The sequence below is a fragment of the Pteronotus mesoamericanus genome, unplaced genomic scaffold (genome assembly GCF_021234165.1).
Source record: "Pteronotus mesoamericanus isolate MK-2021 breed Mesoamerican mustached bat unplaced genomic scaffold, CSHL_Meso_final contig_20, whole genome shotgun sequence".
NCBI lineage: Eukaryota > Metazoa > Chordata > Mammalia > Chiroptera > Mormoopidae > Pteronotus > Pteronotus mesoamericanus.
In genome coordinates this window covers 36,996,158-37,009,000 of record NW_026555085.1, presented here as the reverse complement: position 1 = coordinate 37,009,000, position 12,843 = coordinate 36,996,158, and the positions used below count along the sequence as shown (strand labels likewise).

The following is a 12,843-nucleotide window of genomic DNA, read 5'->3' as shown; positions in this document are numbered from 1 at the left end:
AATTTAGCACCGCTCAGTGCATTAAAAAAAAATCATTCTATCTAACCCCTATACTGTATATCTGAAACCAATATAAAATAATACTGAAAGTAAACTTACTGAAAAAATTTTTAATCATTTTACTCAGATAATAAAGTGTTAAAGAGTGAAAACTTTTTGAATATTAACCATTCTGAAAACTTGCTGAATGGGTAAACCTGTTTTATCACCAGACCTTCCACTTTATGGGCTTTTCCTCAGCTGTAAAATGGGAAAAGTAGTATCTATCTTACAAGGTCCCCATAATATACATTTAAGGAATATCAAAGTATACTCACATTCTGCTATTCAATGAATTGTATGTTTTTTATACTCTATTCTATATAACTTACTTGTTGATTTACTTATTCCTTTACAATCATTCCAAACTTTATCATCCATATTCATTTGTAGTTGCATGCTCAGTTTTTGATAAACTGCTGGTATTGCCTGAAGAAATACTACTGGTAATTTTCGGACATTACACCATTCACATTTAGTTAGATCAGAGGTATTTAAAGTAATCTCTACAGGATCATTTTCTGGTTCTGGAGGAAAACAAACAGAATTGGAAAATAAATCCATTCTTAAAGTGGGAAAATCATAAATGAAGGAAAGCGTAAGAAAATACAAGTTTAAAGTTAAATACATTTATTACGCTCTGTAAATAGTAACCTGTAGTGGGAAATTAAGAAAAATTTTTATAATTATCTTAAAGAAGCTTTGACTTTTTTTCCAAATGAAAAGAGGTTTCCAATGAAGTACACTTGAAAAATTAAAGATAGGTTTTGTGATGTTACAGAATGAAATTATACCATTTATATATGCTTTTTGTTAAGAAGATATGTGACAACTAATCATTTTAATGAATTCTATGAATATCATTTAATCTTTTATTCCTGTAAAGTGCTTTAGGGTAAACAAAGCTTAAGTAAGAAAATACATAATAGCTTACCTTCTAGCTGTATCTTGATAAAATCTAAACAAAGCTAAAAAAAAAATAAGACAGATTAGTGCCAATTTAGATTTATGAAGACTTTTCTACAAACACCCTAATTGACATACTATTTGGTACTCAGACTACAGAGGGCAAAACTGAACTATCTACCATGTGCTTAATTATAAAATAAGATATCCTTCTCACTCCTAAATTATCTCTCTGAAAGGTACATAATGGTAGGCTTCATCTGTTTTTTTAAATCCTCACCTGAAGACATGTTTATTGATTTTAGAGAAAGGGGAAGAAAGGGAGAGAAAGTGGGAGAGGAACATCAATGTGAGAAAGAAAGATCGATAAGTTGCCTCTTGTATATGCCCCAAAAGGGGACCAAACTTGCAACCTAGGCATGTGCCCTGACTGGGAATCAAACCTGCAACCTTTCAGTTTACGGGACAATGCTCCAACCAACTGAACCACACTGGCCAGGGCTAGTCTTCATCTTTTTTATTCAAGTACTGAAAACATTCTTATACTATTGATTTATTTCTATTAACTTCAAAAAAAACGTTGACTATTACAATAAATACCTGAATATCATTACCCAGATTCACTAACTGTTAATATATTGCAACAGCTATTGATTTTTTTCTGTATACAGTCATTTCCTTTTTGCTGAACCAGCATAAAGGCAGAGGTTCATTACAACATCTAAAGAAAATCAAAATTAACTTCATTCAACATACGGTTCACACTCAAACTGAGCTCATACTCAAATTTCCTCAACTGCTTAAAATTGTCCTTTATTGCTGCCTTAACTTTTCCCCAGTTGATGATTCTTTCAAGGTAACATTACATTCGTCTCTTTTGTCTATACTTGTCTAGATCAGAAAAATAATCTCCGTTCTTCATGACATGACCTTTGAAAAATCTAAGCTAGGTTCTGCAAACTGTACAACATCCTGGACTGCATCATTTTGCAGTGCATCATATTGCACATAATGTCAAGCAGTGCATCCCTATAATACAAGCTTAATCACTTGAAAACAGTGTGCCAAGTCTTTCCACTGTAAAGATTTGTTTTCCCTTTGTAATTAAGTGGTAATCAGTGGAGAAGACACATGAATGCTTGTGAATATCCTGTTTCTTAATAACCTTTCACCCAATGATTTTAACATATGAAACACCTTGCCTAAAAAATCAGTTATTATTGGTAGCTATGTTATAAAAAGGTAATTCTCTAACTATTTTAATGTGGAGAAGACATAGTAAGCCTGTCACACCCTGAATTAATAATCATTTTGTGTGTTTATGTAAGTTAAAAAAATCAAAGAAGGAGGCAAGAAATTCAAAATGCATTAAAAAATAAGCTGGATCAATATATAGAGGGATGAAAAGCATGTTTAGGGCTTCTGATCACGATGGAGGCATAGGCAGACACACTTCACCTCATTGCACAACCATAAGAAGGAACACAACTAACTTAAAAATGAAAAACACCCAGAACTGCCAGAAAAACACCCAAAACTGTTTGGATGTCCAAAAACTAAGGATTTAAAGACGCCATATCGACCCAGACAGGTAGGAGTGGCAGAGACAGGAGATCGGGGCAGGGAGGAAGGAGTGTGGTGCTGCAAGGTGGCTGCAGCAGCAGAACGGGTGATCCCACATTCACATGAGGTAGATAAAAATCAGGGAGATACCTTGTGGGCCAGCAACCCCACCCCAGGCCAGACCACAAAGCCCAACTTCCAGTGACAGGAGTGCGGGGATGTGGACGGTTGGATAAGACCTCATAGCTTCTGGCTATAAACCCAGTGGGGGTTGGGACAGCAGAAGAAGCTGTTGGTTTCTCAGGAGAGCCCTGAACATAGGCAAACCCACCCACCCTGGGAACCACACCTGGACAGATGCTGGTGGGGCATCAGTCACATATAGCAAGTAAGTGAAGTGACTGGAAATGGGCGATTGCCAGGCAAGCCCTCAGAACTCAGCCAACAGCAGCACTGTCCCCTCTTGAGCCCCCCCACCCCCCCTCCACATACACATACAAGGAGCCACAAAGCAGTGTAGCAGGTTGCCCCGCCCTGGTGAAGGCCTAAGGCTCTGCTCCATACACCTTATCAGGGGCTCTAACATAGAAAATGAAAGTGGCTCTACCTAGTACAGACACAGGGAGGCTGCCAAAATCAGGAGACAAAGAAATATGGCCCAAATAAAGGAACAAAACAGAACCCCAGAAAAATAACTAAATAGTTCATAGATAGCCAATCTATCAGACACTGGTGGTCAGAATCTCAAAGATCTCATTAAATACAGCAAAAGCATAGGGGAAGAAATGAAAGCTATACTAAGGGAAATAAAGAAAAATCCACAGGAAACCAACAGTGAAAGGAAGGAAGCTGGGATTCAAATCAACGATTTGGAACATAACAAAGAAATAAACATTCAATCAGAACAAAACGAAGAAAGAAAAATTTAACAACAAAAACAAAAACAAAGAGTTTAACACGATTCTGGGACACCTCCAAATGAGCCAACATCCGAATCATAGGGATGCCAGGAGAAGAAGAGGAAGAGCAAGAAATTGAAAACTTATTTGAAAAAATAATGAATGAAAACTTCCCTAAATTGGCAAAGGAAATAGATATACCAGTCCAGGAAGCACAGAATCCCAAACAGGTTGGACCCAAAGAGGTCCATACCAAGACATATCATAATTAAAATGCCAAAGGTTAAGAATAAGGGGAGAATCTTAAAAGCAGCAAGAGAAAGGCAGAGTTACCTACAAAGGAGTTCCCATAAGACTACCAGCTGATTTCTCTAAAGAAATTTTGCAGACAAGGGACTGGCACTAAGTATACAAAGTGATGAAAAGCAGGGTCCTACAGCCAAGATTAGTCTATCCAGAAAAGCTATTATTTAGAATGGATGGACAGATAAAGTGCTTGCCAGACAAGGTAAAGCTAAAGGAGTTCATCATCACCAAACTCTTATTATATGAAATGTTAAAAGGTCTTATTTAAGAAAAAGAAGATCAAAACTATGAACATTAAAATGACACTAAACTCACATCTACCAACAACTGAATCTAAAAAACAAAAATAAACTCAGGAAACAACTAGAACAGGAATAGAATCATAGATATTGAGATCATTTGGAGAGTTATTATCTGGAAGGAGGAAGGGAAAGAATGGGGGAAAAGGTATAGATATTTAGAAGCATAGCTGGTAGATACAGAATAGACAATGGGATGTTCAGAACAGTACAAGCAATGGAGAAGCCGAAGAACTTATATCCAAGATTCATGAACCTGAACTACGTGGGGGAAGTCGCTGGAGGGAAAGGGGGTACCAGGCGGAGGGCTGGCAAGGAAGGAAAAACTGCGATGACTGTAATAGCATACCTCATAAAATATATTTTTAAAAAACAAATTTAGTAAAATGCTAATGACAGAATCTAGCTGGGAGTTTTATGAATGTTCACTGTAAAATTGTTTCAACTCTCCTGTTTGAAAATTTTCACCATATAAAAAAAGAGGCAAGAACATACAAAATAAATTTAGTAATTACTATTGTAACTGCATATTCTAGAATGTCACAAAACACAGATTCTAAAGATCACATTTAAAAGTAGTACATTAATTGGTTTCACTGGAAAGCAACATGTTAATTGGAGACACAGAAATTGAAGTTATAGCTTTAGAAAAGTATGTTAGATGACTCAAAAAGTAGCAATAACATATAACTAAACACTAAAGTGGGAGCATTTGAATAAAACTGTTGCATGAGATACTTGCCATTTAAAAATGTGTGTAACTAAATTATATGCAAGTATTATTATAATTCCTAGCAAGTCATTTTCCTGTTAAATAAAAATGTTTACTTTTAAATAAAACTGGCACTTTTAAATGGTGTGAATTGTAACACTGAGTGAATGGCTAGAAATATGATAAAACATTTAAAACAAAAATATTTAAAATCTTTCCCAGATTAATAATGACATGGCGGATAAATTGTTTCACTACAAAACATAAAGAAAATTATGTTTAAAAAGAAAATCTCAAATCATCATTTAATACACTATCTAAAGAAATTACATATTCACTATGCCTTATCAAAAATGTTCTTTGGGAAAATGCCATGCTACAAGGAAGGGTTAATAACAGATTGCAGACTTACACATTCTATGCACAACTATTTTTTGGCTAAAATATTTCATTTAGCATTTTAATTTTAAAAAGAAAACTATATCAACACATTTTATATACACATACTGCCTTTTATTTCTTTTGTTTTGTTAAACTTTATTTGTTTATTTATTTATTTACTTATTTATTTAGAAGGAGGGCAGAAGGGAGAGAGGGAGAGAAACATTGACATGAGAGAAATGTCAATCATCATTTGGTTGCCTCTCGTAGCTCCACCTGGGACCAAACCCACAACCCATGGTGACCCTTCAATTTGCGGGATGATGCCCAACCAACTAAGCCACACTGGTCAGGTCCTGCCTTTTATTTCTTAAAAGTAAATTCACAATTAGTTTTTCTCCACCAGATCATATATGTACTAATCTGTAACTTTCATGTAAAACAAATTCATTCAACTTTTGATATAGTTCTTGCTAGATAGCCTTGCGACCGCAACTTTCAACTAAATGTCTAAATTATCAGCCTTAATTATCATACCAAGGAGTTCTAAATAATGGTGGTCTAAATAATGTGGGGAAAAACCATAAAACCTACATGGTTTTCCTGGAAATTTAAGAAGCATAGAGACACAGAAAAATATTTTTGTTATCTGACAGTACCAGGAAAGATAATCTGTACAACGAAAGTTTATACCAAAACAGAAGCTTCAGAAGCATCACTGAAACCCTTATATACAGCAATGTTACTGAGCAATAATGAATAATCTACATATAATTTGCTTTAATTCTCTGGAGTACTTAACATTCTAGTTCCTAAATTGTGAGAAACTAGAGTTTTTTTGATGAAAAAGAAAAAAAAATGCTGGTTTCCCATACAGCTTTTCTCTCAGGTTCACATTTCTACTATAAACCTACAAAGTTTTTTGTCCTCTTTTAATTATATTTATCCTAGAATCATGAATCATAGAAAATAAAAAACTATTATTTACCATAATTTAAATAATAGAGCTGCCATTTAACTTTCCTGATATACAATGTTTTCTTAATGAAAACATTGCTTTCATGTATAAAGAACAATACTAGAAGACAGAGTTTGAAAGGTTAGAAAAGGTCAGGCACACAAAGTTAAGGAATTATAAAATAAGACATAAAATAAGTGCAGTGCTAAAGAAGGATTATTTTACCAACAATGCACAGAACACATTAGAAAGAAGAAAAGTGACAACTGGAAGGCTAATAAGGAGATTACATTAAATTTCAAAGAGATAATGCACATTTGAATTGGATTGATAGCAGTAAAATAGTAAGAAAACAAGCATGACAGATAAAAATAAGAGAACTACAGAAAATCATTTGGGGTCTGTGGACAATGAACTAGTCTAGTGTCTTTTGGGTAGCTACTGTAGTCCAATAATCTATTTCTAGGAGTCTTAGTGCTCAAGACTTTTCTGCAGACTCCAAAACTTTAGATTTTTCTTTCTGTCATTATGTTATCTCAAATACCCTCTTCATGTGTTGAACTGGCATAAGAATAAAAGATTAATATATTGGAGGGTTTTCTAACTCAGTGAAAATACTAAGTATTTTTCCTACAAATGAATATGTCACAGCTGTGAACACTAAATTACGATAAATTTTTTTACTAACTGATATTTAAGGTTATAATTGTTTATATACACAAATAAATATAACATGTTAATTAATTTTAATATTCTATTACATTTAATATTTAACTTATAGGTTTTAAAGTATTACATATTAGCCTTATTCAGAGAATTTTGAATCTTTTAATTGGTTCAATGAGCACTTAAGGATGTACTTACAATTACAGGCTCTATTAATAGCCGAAAGAGTGTTCCTACTCGTATACTTCGACAGTTTAAAATGACACTTTGGCAGCGTAAAGATACAGGATCAACTATAGTTTCTTGAGAAATCACTTTGCGACGCTTTAGAGGTGTGCTGATAATAGAATTACCAAACTGAAAAAGAAAAGATAATTTTCACTTAAGTTACTAAAACAAGGCTGCAAACTAAATGCTATACATATGCAAAGACGACCCAATATGAGAAATGTAATTATCAAAATACATGATTAACATTACTCCAGCAGTGTTAGACGAAGTAAAAACATATTGATTTACTATAATAGTAAACCCTTCTATGTTATATAGCTATTTTTTAGCTACGTATTCTTGACATTCAGAACATAGCACAGCAGGGAGAAATGGTACTCTGGAAATCAGGCTGACTGGCTTCGAATCACAGCTATATCATCTTTTAATGATCTGATTTTGTAAACTTAATAGTAACTCTGTAAGTTTTGGTTTCCTAAACTATAAAATATGAATAATAAGAGTACCTACTCAAATGAGCTAAGGTCTGTAAGCGGCTTAGCACAGCCCTTCATGCACAGTAAAATACTGGATAAAAGTTAGCTAGTCATAGGGGTAGGGGTTATAGTACTTCGATTAAATGAACAATTCTTTAGAGAAAATGGGCAATTTAGAAACGGTTATTTGCACTACAAAATGATGCCTCTTTACATACTAAAATTTTTAAACTACTTGCTTTGTTAAATTAAGATTTCAGTTAAATTCAAATGCAAATTAATCGTAAAATTACATTTTATATAAATTTATAATTTAAAAGTAATGTTAAACTTCACTATTATTATCAAGAGAATAAAACATTATCTTGACTGAAAAAGAAAAAGACAAAGATGTGCAATCGATAGAGACAGGCCTATTCTCATCATGCTTATAGAGACATTTCTGTGATCTATATCACAGGAAAAACTATTAAAACAAAAACATATTTATATGTGTAAATTGCTCTTTCAGGCTTACTAACAGGTTTATCATAAATATTTTCTTAGATATTCACAGAAACCTATCAGAGAGGTTTAAGAACATTTTTTTTTAGCTTTAGAATTCTTCCTTCAAATGAGATGTTACTTAGCTCAATAATAAGAGAGAGAATTTAAGAGCAGCTACAGCTGAATCCACAGTAGAGACTGAGTCCAGAACTGGGGTGCTCCACATCCTCCCAAGGAGCCCTAAAAGATCTCTGAGGAACCCTAATTGTTCAGTGTGCCAGTTTGAAAACTCTTCACTCACAAATACCATCATATAGGAATCTATTAGTTATTAACTGAACTCTCCGATGTTGACATCCGAGTTCTTTCTGACCTTTTCCCATGACACACTATTTTCCAAGAAGCAGTTTTGCTGCTTGCATGTATAATTATTGCCAAATTGCCCTCCAGCATAATCATTTTACCAACTTACACATCCAACATTCCATTTCTCCAAACACTAATCAAGATGAGATACTATTGTACTTCAATGATTTTCAGCAATGACAGTTAACAAAATGTATTGTTTTAATTCCATTTTCAATACTTTACTACCTTTTTGAACTCTATTCATTTTCATGCTTATTTTTCTAAAGTTTACTTCTACTTCTTGACTTTTAAGAAATTAAAAATATATGAAGGACCAACTCACACTCTATCACATAGTTCACTATTTTTCCTTCATTTGCATTTACCTATCAAATTATGTTTATGATGTTTTGGTACACTGTTCCGTACTTTTCTTTTAATCAAATATATTCATCTCTTCATTTTACTATTGCTGTGCTGAAATGTTTGGAAAAGCATCCTTCAAGATTATATCAAAAATATTAATCTATTTTCTTCTATCCTTATAATGGCTTTTTATTTTTAATTTATGGTTCCCTTCTTAACAACCAAGTATGTAAATTTCCCATTTTTATCTACACTCCTATAATCCCTGGCATGTATATGTAAACCGTATAATTTTTATAATTTATTTTTTAAAAAATCTTCACAAAAATAAGGAAATATGCACATATTTCTACATCTTGATATTCACATTTAACAGTACCATGCAGAAATCCTAAATCATTGCTATAGCTCTAATTTTTATTGTCAGTGGCTGCATAACAGTACATGGTGTGAATATATCATAATTTCTTCATCCATTTCCATATTAATTGACAATGATTTCATATGTAGTTGTATGCCAACAATCATGTTTATACATACAGCCTTATGTACTGTAGAGGCAGGATTCCTATGAAATTGAGTCTAGGGAATGAATTATTTGGTCATTTGGTATTTATTTAAAATTTTTTCAGTAGATGTTTTTACACTGTTTTCCCCAAAGGTCATGACAACTTTCTTTTCCATCAGCAAATTACAAAAGTACCCTCTCCCTCAGATTCTTGCCAGAAGTATATATTGATTTTGTATTACTTTTGAAAGTCTGTTTAGAATAGGGTTGTATTTCATTTTCCTTAATTTGTACTGCCTTACTAATTTGCACTTCTGATGTGGTAGTTTATTATCTATTTCCGTTTTTTTATTTTCTTTTTTATTTCAACTTTTAAGAGACATTTCTTAGTTCTTAGTCTATTACAGATATTAACATAGTGCATGTCATCTGCATTACAAATATTCACCTCTAGCACTATTGTTTTTTGACATAATATTTATCTTTTCCACCTGAACATTCTGAAAACTTTATATAGTAAAATATAATACAGTAGAACGATATATTTAAACATACTCAAGTTAAAATGACTTCTCCCTGTCCCCAAATTATACAGGTATACTTGTCTATACTTACATTTTGAAATAAGGTTAATATTGTCTCTTCCTGCTGAACATTTTACACTTCAAACTTCAACTTAATTGAATGTTCTTCTAAATAATCTTCCAAGTGGTATTTTAAGCCCTACTTAATGAATAATTTATTTTTTTCTATTAACATTGTCAAATTACCCTCCAGACTAACACATCCCAAAGGGGAGACATAATCTGAATAAATGTCAATAAATGTAAAACTACCTGATCTTTCATTCTTGCTTTTCTTGGCAATGGAACTGTATTTAACTCTGAATCTGCTGGACTGCTTCTTAGTTCATGCTCTGCTCTACTGGTATTTTCATTTAATGCCGCTTCTACTTTTCCAGTGGATGGTGCTGGGGAAGAACATGCTGAATCAGCAGGTTGAGGAGATACACTTTCTCTTCTGTTAGTCCTGCCATTATCATCATCATCATCACTGGACAAAATGACTGTAAAAAAAATTAAATACTTCATGTGGTTCATTTATGGCATTATATATATTTAAATTAAAAATGTAAGTATATTATCAAAGTGGAGAATATACCAAATTTGCTTTGGATTTCTTCCAGATCTGAAACTAATAAAAACAAATGAAGATACAATCCACTCTCTCTGATGAAACGTTAAATTTAGAAAATAATTAAAAATAAAGAAAGCATAATATCTGGCATCTTTTAAAAAATAATATACAGAAATGAAATTCATCCTATAGTCCATTATTACCACACCCAAAGAAACATACACAAGTTAAATGTTCAGTCAGTAGGTCTGTCTCAAAGTTCCGAAAAACAAAGGTATGACCATAATCTGCATAACAAATTGTTCACAAAATAGTATGCATTTTAAATGTGTGTAAAAATTTACACTGCCACATAATTTTATCTCACACAGGAATTCACTAAAATCATAATTGGTCCTTAGAAGAACTTAGACCAGTGTCCAATGCTCAATTAATCTTGTTGAGTAAATAAGCATGGGCAAGAAAAGACATTATGAAGGTAATTTATTCTTATCCTTTGTGCTTATTAAATCTTATCAAACCCGTCTCTACATCATGATTCCCCAGAGCGACCCACACTGCACTTGAGTCAAATCCTAACTCCTTACTCTGGTTTATAAACGTACATAATCTGGCCCTTGCCTACTTCTCCAACTGTCTTATACTACTGCATTTTCCCTCCTTTATGCTCCAGACAAACTAGCTATTTATTGTTACTCAAATAAGCTTGTTCCTGTCTAGATTGCAATTCCCCTAACTCCTTGCAGTTTTCTCATCAAATATTACCATAAATATCCTTTTATGCTTGACTATCCAATTTAAAGTACGCACATGGGCACTTGCTTATTCACATCAAGTGATCCAAGATTTTTGTTTTTGTTGTGCATGTTTACTTGCTCATTTGTCCCTCCCCACTACACATAACTATGCCTTGTCTACTGCTGTATGAATCTAAAACAGTACCTGGCACAAGGAAAAAAAACACAAAAATCATCTGTTGAAAAATCCATAAATTTCTAGGAGCAATTTTCTTTTTTTAGTAATCTACACATAAATGCTTAGTTAATACTTTTTGAGTAGTATACATGTTCCTGAGAGGCACCATCCCCAGCATCTTTTAACTGTCTTTATTTTGCTATACAGTCTCAGAAGTAAATGCTTAAGTTGGGTATTTTTCAGAACTGGTATTTTACTTACAGGACATATAACAGGCCAGATTAGATGGTCTAAGCAGATTTACAAATATTTTTAAGTTACAGTTTTGTCACGTTCTTGCTATTTGCCTCACCTTTTCCTCTCTGTAAAACTAAGGACCTATTTCAAACTACTGTCGCAAGAACATATGAGTATGTAAAGAGTTTAGCACAGTGCCTAGTGTTCTATCTACAATTATCTTTATGGTACTTTAGGGACATTGAAACTTCTCTATCCACTATATCAAAACTTATTTTAAAGCCCCAATGCTGCAACAAGTACTACTAGTTCTTGTTTTACTAAAATAAATGACGAGTTGTGGTGAAAATCACCATATTTGCAAAGCAAATGGGGAGTGTACAAATATGATGTTATAAAGTTTAAAAGTTGTTCATAGTTGTTTTAATTCAACATAAAATATAAAACAGATTCTAATATATATCTAAAATTTTTATCAGGGTCTGCTACAAACTGAACTGTGTCCCCTCAAAATTCTATGCAGAAGCCCTAAATCCCCAAAGTGACTATATTTGGGAATGGAGCCTATAAGGAGGTAATAAAAGTTAAATGAAGCCAAAAATGAAGCCTTAATCTGATAGGACTGGTGACCTTATAAGAGGAGACGTCAGAGGTCTCTCTCCACGCATGCACAGAAGAAAAGAAGACAGACCCTGTGAGGACAAAGAAGAAAGGCAGCCATCTACGAGACAGGAAGAGAAGTCTCAACAGATACACCAACCCTGAGCATAACCTGATCTTGAACTTCCAGTCTCCAGAACTGTAAGAAAATAAATTTATATTGTTTGAGCCACTCGAACAACAGTACCAGTCTGTGGTACTATTATGGCAACCCAAGTACACTAACACAGGGTCTTTGTACTTATTATTACAAACTTGCTCCCATAAATATCAGCATTTTGAGCTCTATTAAAAAGTTACTTTATCAAAGATGCCTATTCCACCACATATCTAAAATAGCACCTTTTCTGGTATCTTACAATTGTCAGATAGGTCCAGTCTCTATTCCCTGGACCTGCTTGATTTTTCTACGTAGAATTTATGGTTACCTGAGACATTGCATATTTTATTATTTGACCACTCACAATGTAAGCTTCATAATAAACTATTTTAACAGAAATACAAATTTAAAAATAATTAAGAATATAAAGAAAACAGACTTTGGAATCATAAATAAAATTTCTTTTAAATAAGTTTTTACTTCTTATTTATTCATTTTAGAGAGAGACGGAGGAGGTTGGGGGGAGAGAGAGAGAGAGAGATCGATTTGTTGTTCCACTTATTTATACATTCATTGGATGATTCTGGTACATGCCCTAAACAGAGATCGAACCCACAGCCTTGGCATGTCGGGTTGATGGGCCCGACATG

General features: G+C 33.4%; 1 protein-coding gene across 5 annotated transcripts in view; it reads right to left on the bottom strand.

Annotated features, from left to right (window-relative positions):
• The window catches only part of SENP6 (SUMO specific peptidase 6), a 101,891-nt gene that overhangs the window by 23,697 nt on the left and 65,351 nt on the right, over positions 1-12,843 (bottom strand). For all 5 annotated transcript variants that reach the window (XM_054569639.1, XM_054569642.1, XM_054569640.1 and 2 more), the window contains 4 exons: positions 9,981-10,210; positions 6,928-7,086; positions 974-1,007; positions 372-566 (listed from right to left, as the gene is read on the bottom strand). In XM_054569639.1, coding sequence (XP_054425614.1) covers positions 372-566; positions 974-1,007; positions 6,928-7,086; positions 9,981-10,210 — 618 coding nt within the window. The remainder of the gene's footprint in view (positions 1-371; positions 567-973; positions 1,008-6,927; positions 7,087-9,980; positions 10,211-12,843) is intronic.